Below are 12,769 nucleotides of genomic sequence, written 5' to 3' on the forward strand. Positions count from 1 at the left end.
CAAAAACGAGCAGAGGCGTACGACGAAAATGAATAAATCTTTGGACTCACCCGTGCTCCGAGAAAGCGGGCTTCCAATAACTCCTGCTTCCTGGGGTCCAGGGTGGCCTGAAAATGCTCCATCTTGACGCCAGCGCCTGGGAACACACGAGGAAAAAAAAACTAATGTAGCCTCTCAGAAAAACGGGACGTGCTGATTTATCTGGTGACCTTAGCGAAGCTTCATTTGGAACTTTGTAAAATAAACATACGGTGAGGTCAGTTGTGGCAACATGCGATTCGAGAAATCCCGCGCACGTTGCCACCGAGATTAGAGGACGCATTTGAGAAAGCAAACTGTGACGGTGACAAGTCCGTCGCGGCCATGGAAATCGACGTTTTCACGCGTTTACATCGACGAGCCAAGTTTCCTCCTGCTCCTTGATACGGGAACGAAAAATCTCTCGTTCGATTCCGATCTCAAGCGAATCGGGAGACTCGATCGATGGTTTTTTGTCACACCATACATCTTCGACTCTCATCATAACTCCACGAAAATTCCTCACCGGACGAGCCGCAGGCGTGAAAAACTCGCCGATTTCCTCTTCATTTTTTTTCCTCCCATACTTGCGCGCTTTTATGTCTTTTAACAACGCACAGGAGCGACTCAACCCTTTGACCTTTGTCATACGTTCAACTCGGAAATCAATACACGAACCGGATGCGGAGTAGTGTGGTCTTTGGGTGGAATAGTCGTTTGCTGCTTTCTCTCTCTCTCTCTCTCTCTCTCGCTCCGCTACACGTGCATGTCTGTGTACAGTCGTGTATCAACATATATATCGTAAGATATATGTCTGTAGGGGGGTAGTTCTAGGGGTTGAAGGGTGGGGTGGTCTCGCCTAAAATTCTCAGGGGGTGTGCTGATTCCGGCGGCCGATAGAATTCCCGAGGCAAGTGGTCCATCGAGTGTGCCAGCCCAAATAAATTTGATCCTGATCTTTGCGACGTGAAAAAGCAGAAAAAAAGAAACTGTAAGCGCGCTAACGGACGTTCTCAAAATCGGCTCGTAATCGTGGCGCCTCAGGGGACTTGTAAATTTCTGTTTAATTGCTAATCGAGGTGAATAATAATCTGGGCAAATGGATCGGGTCGTTTGTGATTTCTTATCGTCCCATTGGCCGCTTTAACGATCAATTTAATGCGCTTTCCTTCGCAAATTTCAAAGTGCAGCTTCGCTCCATTTTTTTGAATAATCTTCCAACGGGAGGGATGCGCGAGGATCGGAAAAGGCTTTTACCGCGAGGGGGCTCTTCGCGAATTCAATTACCGCCGTACCAATAGCCCTGGAAATATCTGTCGATTGTTCCACTGTATTCAATATTGTTTTCAAGCTTTTTCCTCGTTTTACGAATAACTTCATTCGAACGGAGCTTTTCGCTTGGCTCTCGATCGGTAACCGGCACAACGTTTTTTTTTTCTTCTTTTTTTTTCCTCGTTCAGTTTATCGGATTACATGATATTTTGGTGCTCCCGGTGTCGCTTTCCACTGGGAATAGGGAGTTGGACGGCGTGTCAAAAGACAAGAGTCGAATCGAGCGACCTCGGGCAGAAACATGCAAACAAAAGTTGCCGTTCCGAGCCCATTTTCATGCCGATTGTACAACTTTCCAGATTAATTTGTCTGCCTCGTCGCTCGGCACGTTCCCGCTCTTTCAATTTGCCATCCTCAATTTCGTTGCTTTTCGGATCTTCGACCTCGAAGTCGCCATTTCGTGGTTCTTTCGTTCGCGAGCACAAGATGGCGGCGTTGAGACTTGGAGAGGTTCGGCTGTGGCCCTCTCCTCTTCTCGGTAAACTGTCGGATTTGCTCATTTGGTGTGACTCCGAGCGAGGAAAATCTCAAGTCGATGTTTGCACGTTTGGTTAGCTCTGGAGGATATTGCCCGGTCGGTTGAACGTGCGGTAAGATTGAAGAAGGGTGCAGTGCGCAATTGTAACGAGAATCGAGAGAAAGAGAGGCCGAAGGGGGGAACAGAGGCTCTCAACTTTACCTGAGAAATTTAGTGCAGTGCTGGGCGTGAGTGCTGAAATGAGGGAAAGCAGAGCGGGGGGAAGACGCGAAGGAAAGGGATGGAGAGAGAGAACGAGGAAGATGAGAATACGTGGGAATGGCGAAAGGGAGGATCGGAATTTAAAATGAGACGAGAGCAACTGAAGCGCAGTGTCGACATTCGCCGCTTGGTGGCTTTGCTACTTACTAAACTCGATTCTTTCTCTATTTCTCTCTCTCTCTCTCTCTCTCTCCCCCTCTAACGCGTTCCTTCTCGATGGTTTCTTCTCCACTCTCTTCTACTTTCTCTCCATCTCTCTCTTTCTTCGAGTCTTCTTCATCGTCCACTTCATTATTTTCTCTCTTTTCTCAGCCTTCTCCCCTTACACGACCTCCTTCTTTTCCTACTTGAACTTTTTTTTCCCGTACTTCTCTTCTGTTCTACTCATTTGTTATCGTCTTTTTTTTCTTCGTTCCTTCTCGTTCTGTTTCCCTTTCGTCCCTGCCCTCGTCTTTTTCATGACTATTTTCTCGGTCTCGTCGCCATTGCGCTCGTTTCTTATCCTCCTCGATTTTCTAGCGTCTCGTCTCCTTCCTTCTGACCGACGGCGAGAGTTTTCCTCGGTTTTTGCATGTTTATTAATCGCAAATACTCGAGTGAATTGAGTATACTTAATCAATCGAAACAGCAAGAACAATATTTGCTCGATAATAACTGGGAATAGAACGTGAAAGAGAGAATTATCATATTCGGTGAAGCGACAAATTTGACCTCAGCGAAAAAACCGTCCTCTGTCATCAATGGCCGCTTTGAAACGTTTCTAGTAACGAATTTTCCCGATGGCCGACGAGAAATAGCAAAAGCAAGTGCGAGAGCGCGGGAGAGAAAGAGACGGAGATACGAAGAACGTGACACGAGCAGAAACGCAACCAACAAAGCTGCTCTACACTCCACACCATCCCGAGCATCCCGTGATTCTCTTCTTTCGGTCTCTCCGTCTCTTTCAAGGACGCCAGTTTTAGCGCCATCTTGATTATTTCCACTTCCGACTTTCGAAAAAATCTCATAAACATTGTTTCGTTTGGATCGCAACGATTGAATTTTCTCAAATTTATCCAACTTTTACTTCGTCTTGAGGCTTTCTACAATTTTTCAAGCCTCCATCTTCATTTCTTTTTTCTTTACATTTGTCCTTGCTTTATTCCTTTCGGGTGGATAATCGTCAAAGTGATTTATTATTATTATTTTGTTCATCATTAATTCCGATGATGACGGCAACGATACCGACAACAATGCTGCTTAATTCAATGTAGCACGGTCGTTTTGCATGTTAAATTTCACATTGATCGATTTCTTAAGTTTTTTCCTATTAGTTGCAACAATACTCTCAATTGCAAACGTGACTCATGACGCTTTTTTACACAATTATCACCCATTGGAATTTGCAAACGATTTATGGAGAAATAATATTTCTTTGTAGATTATCTTGAGCCATTTTTCATTCAAAGACTGGTTTTATCAGGCGTTAACAATATTCATTTGGATCATTACATTTTCTCTAAACTTTTTGCGTAACTCATTTCCAAAGTTCAAGATTCGGATCAATTGTATTCTATTCCAAATCAATCGCTCAATTTCAGCAGATATTTTTACATTTTCCAACTTTTTCAAACAATTAATCAAATTTTGTAACTCAGGTGATTCTAGTTTTGTCGGAGATTAATTTTGCTTATAACAGAGTTGTCCAGGTACATGTTTTTATTGCTCAATATTGAAAATAACGTAGTGTTGGTTCCGGATGTCATTGATTATGACGAATGGATTTTCATGGAGGAAAGACATTCCACTGGAGGGCGTCACAACTATTTACCATTGATGGGAATAAATTAATGCTACAATAAAAATTGTAAATTAAAATTGATAAACGATACTTACCACCACCAGAATTCCAGCAATTATCAGTCATCCCTGTTTATCCATCTGCACTGGCCTTGACACTTGAGTTTTACAATAACTTTTCAATTACGCTTGTTTTTTTGTTTGAATAAACACCACTGATAATCCTTTTACCGTTTTATTTGTAGGATTTTTTTTTATTTTAGCCTCTATTATGTCACAACGAGGCTCTCCTTCCCACGAGTGTACATTTTGAGAGGTTCTCTCCTTTTGCTCAAATATGGCAAACACATTTTTGAAGAGGGTTAAAAAGAAAAGAAAAACAATTTTTAAATATGGGTCACGCACACACGCAATTGTCTTATGCGGTGTCTTGTCACACTTTTTTTCTTCCGCCGCACTTCTCTAAAAACAGAAATGAAAAACTTCATGACATGCCGATGTTCGACGAACAATCTCTTGTGTTTTTAGAGGAAGAAAACTCTATATTTGTTACGTTTGACATTCGAGCCATGTTCTAACCTACGTTTCAAATTTTGACTATCATTTTGTTGTGTAATGCTTTACTTTTGGCACCAATTTTAGTAATTTATCAGGAGTTCAACGCTAAATCAATATTTTGTTCCTCAGGGAACCAAACCCTTGTTACGAATAACCCTAATTTTCTGATGAATTTCCCTTGAAAGCAATTCTCAGTTTCGATTCTCTTGGTCAATCCAAAAATTTTTGTCGAAAAACTACTCCATATACGATCTCGTAAAATTTCACTAGCCCAAAGACATTTCACATGACAACCGAGTATTCTAACCTCAAACCGCAAGAGCGGAAATTCCAAGACATAAAATGATTCGAAAATGAATATTACAGAATCTTTTCAACTAAAAAAAACTCGAAAAAGATCAACTTCGAGCGAACTGCTATAGTCGCATAAAGGGAAAGTATGAGCTCATTAAAATTGATATAAAAATTGCCGGTAAACATCGAGATTAGCAGGAATTTCTGATCCAAATAGTAATTACTGTTTGGATTTAAAAAATAACTGAAGAAATTTATTACCCGTGATAGAAAAATTAAAAAAGAACGCGGTGAAAATCTTGTTGAAAAAAATTAATATACCTGTTTCGATCTTTTGAAAACAGTAAAATCCGATTGAGATCGGTCTACGTCTCGTACGAGATTGTTTTACTCTTCCAAAAATTATCGGGCTTCGAAAACCCAATTTATTCACAAAATAATTCACTTTCTCTCTTTTTCTCTCTCTCTCCCTCTCCTTCGAAGCACAGACACACACTAAAAGATTCGCGCACTTGTCGATAAACTCGGGTGAACGAAGGAAAAAAGGGTGAAGTGAAGGAAAACTGTAACATAACCTCGAAAGGAGATATTTACCAAATGACAAAATCGCGATGCACTGGGAAAGGGAATGAGGGTGGCGGTACTGTGAACGACGGTGGCGGCGGCGGATTAGCCGAAACTTTTGAGGTTATAATCATCCGTGCGAGAAGCAGATGATGAACGAGAAAATCTCACTGTATACATACGTACATAGCATAAGTATATATATATAGATATGTATATGTATACATATATGTCGACCATTAAGAAACGTCGTGTTGGGAGGGGCACGGGGGAAGAGAGAGAGAGAGAGAATGAGAGAGGGTCAAAAGAATCGATAGGTCGATTTTTCTTCCTTTTTGGTTTTTCCCTTAATATCGTTTGATTTATCTTCACTTTTGTTTGATTTTGATAAGTCTCTCGAATGTCTTTTAAATACACTTCGTTTTACGGAATTCCCGGCGCGACTTCAAAATTTAACCAAATTATCGTTTGATTATGAAGACCGATAGCAATACAAGAAAACGATTCTGACATGTCGTCAAAGAAAACTCGCCGTTTGCAGCGGACTTTTGAACACACTTGTGCACTATTCTCGTATTTCTCTCTCCCTCTTCCAATTTTTTCCTTCCTTTTATTTCCTCACGTTTGTACGCGTGTGTGTTTCTTCCTTCTCCCCCCCCTGCGGCGTTCCTCCTCCTCCCCCTCCTCCCGTCGTCGCGTAGCCCTTCTAGCGATCACAATAAATCCTCCCTCTTTATCTCCTATCCACTTTTTTATTCGCACTATCCGAAGGGCATTAAGAAAATCCAAGTCACCAGAATCATCGAAACCTTCTGGGAGAAAGAATGGGATATATATACATGGATTAAAAAAAACGGCACTCGATGTTGTCTCTTTCACGAAAACCACGAACGGTCGAAAACACAAGAGAGAAAATACTACGCCTATATATAAAGTCTCAGTATGTTATGTGTTTGTGTGTGTTAAAAACCTCTGTATTCTCACGCTACACGGCACCACATCACGAACAGACAGAGAGAAAGATATAGATAGATCGACAACGACAAGCGTATCTCGTCTAAATCGTCCCGTCCATGTTTCGCTATGCTATAAACAGCCGTTGATTCCTCTCTCTCTCTCTTTCATTGCGCTATTATTTCGTGGTATCTAAGATTTTTTTCACTCAATATAAACAGTTATTTTGTTTTATAACACTGCTCTCGGTTCGGAGATGATTGGAAAAAAAACGTTCTCGTTTCACGATCAAGATCCACAGTTGACGATTAATTGAAATAACAGCAGCACAACACTTTTATCTTCTTCATCTAGTTATCTTTGGGTTTATTGACACAATTGTAATTCGAAATTTGTATCTTCGTCTACTCATCCGTCTCATTGACCACCATTCATCGGAGTATACACCGAGCTCCAATTTTCCATAGTGTGTCAGAAATAAGAGAAAAGATATCACACGTATATCTTTTGTGAATGAATTTTGCCCCAATTTTCACACAACGACGATGATTTATTTTCTTCCTTTTACGTGTTTAAATTGTGCACGTATATAAATCGTATTATTTAAATATCACACGCGTAATTCAAGAACGGTGCCGTGCTACTCATTTATTGTTTGCTCACTTTCCTTCTTTTTTTTATTTCAATTCTTCTTTCATTGTTATTATCAATTTTCTTGTCGCGAAGATGAAAGAGGAAAAACTCGGCATCCGAAAGATGGCGTCTGTCGCTCACTAACCGGCCCAAAGTTCCTTATTTCCTGCATCTTTCGTCGGGCACGCGAATTTCAAAGGTTTCCCGAAGAAGGAGTAGGGGGCAAGGAGGAGGACGAGGAGGAGGGGTGTTGCACCGTGTTTTTAGTAAAGAGAGCCTAAACCCGACGCGAATCTCTCGAGGGCTCCCGGCACACAATGCCCCGAGTGGCTTTACATGAGAGCCCGAGGAGTGGGGGGTAAAGTCATGGACAGCTAGAAAGAGAGGGTGAGTGGTGAGTGTGAGTGTTCGCATTAGTTGAACCGGCGAAACGGTAGAGGGCAGACCGACACGCTGCGATTATCGCGTTCTTTAAATCCGTTTTCCATTCTTATTTACGCCACAATGACTTTTCTTTTTTTATGCCTCATTGAATTACGATCCATAAAATACTTTTGTAATTTATTACTCGAATGATCAATTAATCTCGGCAGTATCGTTACACATTTATTAGAATGAATCAAAATTGCTCATAATTTTTACACACCTGTTTCGCATTGGACACCGGATATGTATAGAGATGATAAAAAATACATTTGAATTTTTATTTTTCTTCCCTTCTCTCCTTGAAGACTGAATAAAAAACTAATCGAATCATTAACATTGAACAAATAAGATTTTCTGTTATTCTATAAATTCTGTAAAATAATAATTATTATTACTGTTATTATTGTTACGGGCTAAAATAAAACACAAACATTTTCGTGGGCGCTAACATTTATTGTTTCCTCCATATGGAAATTTCATCAATTTTCGTCCCTTCAAAATTTGTTGAGCGAAATTTGCACGCTGTATATTCATCTTCTTCTTTTTCATGTGTATTATATCTATATATATATATATATGTATATATTGTACAGCGAGTATTCAATTCGCACAGACATTTCGGTAAATAAAAATTACCAGTACGTTTTTATGCAGGGCGAGGAGCAATGATTTGACTCTTAAATACTAAATTCTTCTTCAATGTTTCAGGAGCAATAAAATATATCACGTTCACGGCCTATCTTAAATAAAATAAAAATATGGTTCTATATAAAGTTCAACAACGGATGACTATAAATTACGATGGCATTTTTTGATGAGCATTTATATTTGGATGCGAACAAAACTTTTTAAATCTCAGTCGCATGCGGTTAATGCAGAAATGAATCGATTCAATAATTACTCAATTTTATACAGTTTCACCGTTTCCTTCGGTTGAAAAGATTTGAAAATAACTTAAGTAGCACATTTTCATTAAAATAAATGAATGAGAAAAACTTTCGAAAAATGACATGTTTTTCGAACGTCTTTTGATTTACTTTTCCGCGATTCAATTGTTTCGTTTCATCTCGAAAAGAAGTTTTCGTTTTAGCATTTATTAGCGAATAACAAAACATCGAACTGCAATTTGAAAAAAGTATTGTGGGAAGTTGTTTATGTAATTATTTGATCATCAGTTAATTATTTTTCATAGAGATTCAATTTCGCATTCATTTCCGGCTCACTTTCGCGTTTTCAAGTATTTACTTTTTCTAGTCTAAATCATAAATCTATTTATTACTAGTAATTGAAAAGAAATATTTGTACGAAATAAATAATCACATGATTCCATAAAAATCTAGACAATCTTAAGAAAAATCTAATAATAATAATACCCTGCTAATTATTCGGTATGAACAAATAAAGTACGACATGTTACCTCGAAGTATCGGAATAAAAATTTTACATGCATATATTACGTATTATGGAAAAAATGGAATAACGATTCTCACGGCTGTACAAAAAAGTTTTCTCTTGACGTTGTTAATATTATTTTTTAGAGATTCGAGAGTTCTGTTAGTCCGAATGAACAATTGCGCCGTCCGAGTTACTGACATCCGGCTGCTTCGATTCCGTTGAAACTACGATCACCTCCCTGTTTGTTTCCACTTTGTCTGTCTCTTCCGGTTGATTGTCGTTTCTCAAATCGACATCCAAAGGTTGGATTGTCGTAAGAGTGCTCCACCAATTTGTGAATGCACCCTTCGCCTGCGATATTGCGCCCCCTGTAATTTTTTCATATTGATATTTGTCAGTACTCACGCTCGTAAAGGTCTCGTCTAACAGTGACGAGCATTTAAACGGAAAATTTCTGCAGAATGGTCGAATAAAGTTTCATCAAATCTGGCGTGAGGTTAAACAATGGTAAATAAAATAAAATAATGCAATTTTCAACACTGACCAACAGCCTTTCCTGTGGTCGCGACCGCTCTTCCGGTGGTCATCATGGCTTGATTTATTTTTCGACCACCTTCGGTATTTTGCATCGTACTGAAAGTAAATAAAAATAAAATATCATTTTGTTTCGGTTAATTTGCTATTGAATTTCCTCGAGGCAAATTTTCTTACTGCGATAGCCTGAGTTTCATATCTTGTACGGAAAGTTGTCCAGCAAACGGATGACCAGGCTCGATCTTATTAATCTCCGATTGTTCAATTTTAGACAAACTTTTGTAATTGTTTGTCGCTCGCCACGCATTTATGAACGCCGAGTTGAAATGGTCGGTTTGTCGTGGATCGTTCTGCAATGTTGTTCTAACAAGGCTGAGGAGGTAGACGCGAAACTGAGTGCGAATCCATTCGTCACCGCCCTCCCAACCGACTCCGTCAAGAAAAACGTCTTTCCGCGGCTCAGCCACGTGACGAACGACGTAGTCCGCGAATCTCAAATCCTCCGTTGTCAAATGTAATTGACGACGAAGCTCCGGATCGTTTGCTTCGATTCTCGCACTCTCGACCTATTTGATTGCGTTTCATTTTTAAAGGAAAAATATTTGAAAAAATCTACAAGAACTTTTTAATTTACATCGTAAGAACTTTCACTTCTGCGTGTTAAACATCTCAATTTCGTTACCAATTAAATATTGAATTCGCTGGTAAGAGTCTTCTTTTTGTGCATTTGCAGATAGAGTCGTTTCTTACCTCGATCAAAATATCGATCAACTGTTTTTTTTGTTTGAATAACACATTCGTAGCTCCGACGATGTAGCCGCTAACATTTACGTCACCCAGGAGATCGAGGTAGGGCAGAGACAAGTATGGCAAGCAGAGGTAACCCTAAAATCAAGTCCATTCGTTAGTTTGATAATGATAAGAAAACCAAAAGTATCAAATCGAAACATATACACTGACTTTGGTGAAAAGATTCAACGGTAGGCCGCAGTTGCCCGCATTGACATTAGCGATTTGTGTCAAATTAGATGTCAATCGAGCTTCGGAAAGGGCATCACTGCTGGTATCACGTGGAAGTACATTATCAACGACGTCGCCCATAGCTAAATTGATGGCATTTCCGCTCGCAACTCTGTGTACATTTTCACGTATTTTTGGTGAATATTTCGCGTTGCTTGATATGACAGTGTCATAATTATCACCATTTGTACGTATTTCCCCATTCTCAACGAGGATTACTTTGCTCCCATGATTCTTTTCGTGTTCGTTGTTATTTTTCCTCGTCAATGAAGTCAAATCGTCGATACATTTTCCTTCCATTGTCTCCATCGTTTTATTGTCATTCATGCAGAGAGAATTTTCATTCGTTCTATCAGTGACTTTTTCGTGTTTTTCCTTCACAAAATTTTCACTAGTTTCCTCGTTGAAGTTAACCCTTAAACCTGCTTCTCCTTCTTCTTCCTTCTCCTCCTCGTCGAAATTGGGTATCGGCGACATTGGTCTCGATGGTCTGCAAAACAAAGGGATAACGCTTAATCAACCCATAAAAATAGTAATAGCGCATCGAGGAACGTTTTTCAATACTCATAGTATTTTTCTTTTTCAACATACTTGACACAAGCCGACTCCCTCAAACCATTTTCGATCAGTCCAGGGTGCAGGGAAAGAAGAGTCAATATGGCAACGCACAATGGCTGCACAGGTGATTGATAAAAAACTACTCTCTTCTCAAGTAACAATAGTTTGAACAGTAACAGAGCTTTGTGACGGAATTGGAGTATAAAATCTCTCGCCGATAGGCCTAGAATCAGATGAAAGATTTTTCATGACCAAATCAATTGGAAATCAGGAAAACGACAAGCTTGATTTCAATGATAGCTGGATAATCATTGCAGGAAATACTTTCAAAACTGTTCATTTTTATCCATGAACCCCACGACAAGGTACGCAGTCATCCCTTCTTTTTAGCATAAAATATGTGATAGTGGAGTTGAATTTAGACAATTTTCTTCGTTTTTTGATAATGGAGTTATCAATGTATGATACAGTTACTTTCGATGGAGATTCAATACATAAAACTGAGTAGAAAAAACAAGTATTAAAAAACGTGAAAATTACGAGCTTTACTCGAAAAGATGAGGTTACCCTGTTGTGGGAGTTGAGAGAATATTCCATTGTAGAAGTTTAGGGTTAACTCTGATAAACAAAAAAGTTTCTGAAAATAAAATTAAAGAGTAAATTGCAAGTCACTCACCGACAAAGACCTGCGGTGGAATTTGACTGTCTGCGCTTATACAAGCGTTCAAATGATGGTAAGTGTCTTCCAGCAAAGAAACTTTGCTGAAATCTCGCTCCTCGAAGTAGGCGTGAGTTATAAGAGCCATTTTTACTTGTATGTGTCCATACAGTGGCAAAGTACTAAGAACACACACAGACTTTTGTACTGTACCTCTTGTAATGTCTGAAGTACGATTGATTAAATTCTGAAAAAGAAAATTTTCAATTCCACGACTTATGAATTTTGTATTAATTATAATAACTCAATAGCATGAAGTTGGAAAAACAACAAATCCTGAATGATTTGTTTAAAATATATTTGTATATAAGAGTTATACCTCGGCAGGGATTTGTCTGAAACAAGAAATACCAAAAACAGTCCGCTTAGCATCAATGAGACTGGGAAGGTGAAAATAAACAGTATCTTCGTCATAATTGTGTGAGCCGTCGGGGAGAGCAAGAGTCGGCAAGTATTTCCAGCCTAATGGGCATTCGTTGGGTGAATCCGGCACTAGGGGAGGAAATGAATATTCCACCTGAAAGAAAAAAAAAATAATTATTATTTTAAGAAACGAAGAAAAAAGCGAAAAAATCGAGTAGAAAAAAATCAATAATGTTTTAGGTCGTTTTAGGTTCTGACAAAAAAGTTCAGACTAAACGCAAAATAAACGAAAAGGAAAAAAATGGAAGATTTTGGGAATCAATTCAAAATTCGGACTCACTTGGCAACCCTTTTTGTGATGAAAACCTACGACAATAACGTGGAGTATCGGTCCCGAGGATTCTGCCATTATTTTTCACCTACTTAAGACAACACTGCATTGACCACTCGTACTTTTTTGTTTCTGTTATTGTTTCTTTCCTCCTTTTGATTTCTCAGCTTAGCATTATTACTAAACGTCAAAATATAATGGTTTGGAGTAAGAATCAACGTCAAACTTCATGACAACTACGAGAAGAATAAACACCCCCTTTTTATTATGAACGCAACCGTTTCCGCCTCTCGCGTCTCAACACGAACTCTGTACCTCTGTCCCGATGAACGATGTAGCAGACGAATCGACATGCGCCATACTCTGGCGAATCTAAACGTGTGTATGATAAGAGAAAAAACCACCATCGCTGCATTATCCTTGCAGCGAAGACGTGACGATTCACGAGAATTATATTCCGAACAGCACAAAATATACAGGAGAGTTTTGAGGTTAGTACCGTGGGTTAGTACAGTTGAAATTTCGTCAATTTGTTCGATAGATGTCATGTATG

The 12,769-nt window shown here is 39.2% G+C and overlaps 2 protein-coding genes across 4 annotated transcripts in view; both read right to left on the reverse strand.

Moving 5' to 3' along the window:
* The window catches only part of Tlk (Tousled-like kinase), a 32,439-nt gene extending 25,269 nt beyond the window's left edge, over positions 1-7,170 (reverse strand). The window contains exons 1-3 of one of the 2 annotated variants that reach the window (XM_043418319.1): positions 5,042-7,170; positions 3,965-4,330; positions 51-136 (exon numbers count right to left, since the gene is read on the reverse strand). In XM_043418319.1, coding sequence (XP_043274254.1) covers positions 51-136; positions 3,965-3,995 — 117 coding nt within the window. In that variant the 5' untranslated portion in view covers positions 3,996-4,330; positions 5,042-7,170. The remainder of the gene's footprint in view (positions 1-50; positions 137-3,964; positions 4,331-5,041) is intronic. The other variant, XM_043418320.1, reaches the window with a different exon arrangement.
* Positions 7,171-7,729: 559 nt separating this feature from the next.
* LOC122410209 (late secretory pathway protein AVL9 homolog) lies at positions 7,730-12,653 on the reverse strand. Of its 2 annotated transcripts, XM_043418328.1 has the most exons (10): positions 12,532-12,653; positions 12,226-12,452; positions 11,842-12,039; positions 11,481-11,709; positions 10,838-11,027; positions 10,187-10,757; positions 9,977-10,111; positions 9,404-9,792; positions 9,237-9,325; positions 7,730-9,060 (listed from the first exon to the last, which is right to left on the reverse strand). In XM_043418328.1, the coding sequence occupies exons 2-10, from the start codon at positions 12,292-12,294 to the stop codon at positions 8,852-8,854; spliced, it is 2,079 nt and encodes a 692-aa protein (XP_043274263.1). In that variant the 5' UTR covers positions 12,295-12,452; positions 12,532-12,653; the 3' UTR covers positions 7,730-8,851. The 2 variants fall into 2 exon arrangements, with proteins under 2 accessions (XP_043274263.1, XP_043274264.1); XM_043418329.1 differs by lacking the exon at positions 12,532-12,653 and having other exon boundaries at positions 10,187-10,736; positions 12,226-12,523.
* Positions 12,654-12,769: the final 116 nt, after the last annotated feature.

The sequence above is a fragment of the Venturia canescens genome, chromosome 4, assembly GCF_019457755.1.
Source record: "Venturia canescens isolate UGA chromosome 4, ASM1945775v1, whole genome shotgun sequence".
Classification (NCBI taxonomy): Eukaryota; Metazoa; Arthropoda; class Insecta; order Hymenoptera; family Ichneumonidae; genus Venturia; species Venturia canescens.

Bases quoted from the DNA above. Each gene is read 5' to 3' on its own strand.
- LOC122410209 (XM_043418328.1), bottom strand. From the start codon at position 12,294: ATGGCAGAATCCTCGGGACCGATACTCCACGTTATTGTCGTAGGTTTT. The intron at 10,758-10,837 runs GTATGTTGAAAA...GGGTTGATTAAG, and splicing joins AGGGAGTCGGCTTGTGTCAA to CGTTATCCCTTTGTTTTGCA. The intron at 10,112-10,186 runs GTCAGTGTATAT...ACTTGATTTTAG, and splicing joins CGTTGAATCTTTTCACCAAA to GGTTACCTCTGCTTGCCATA.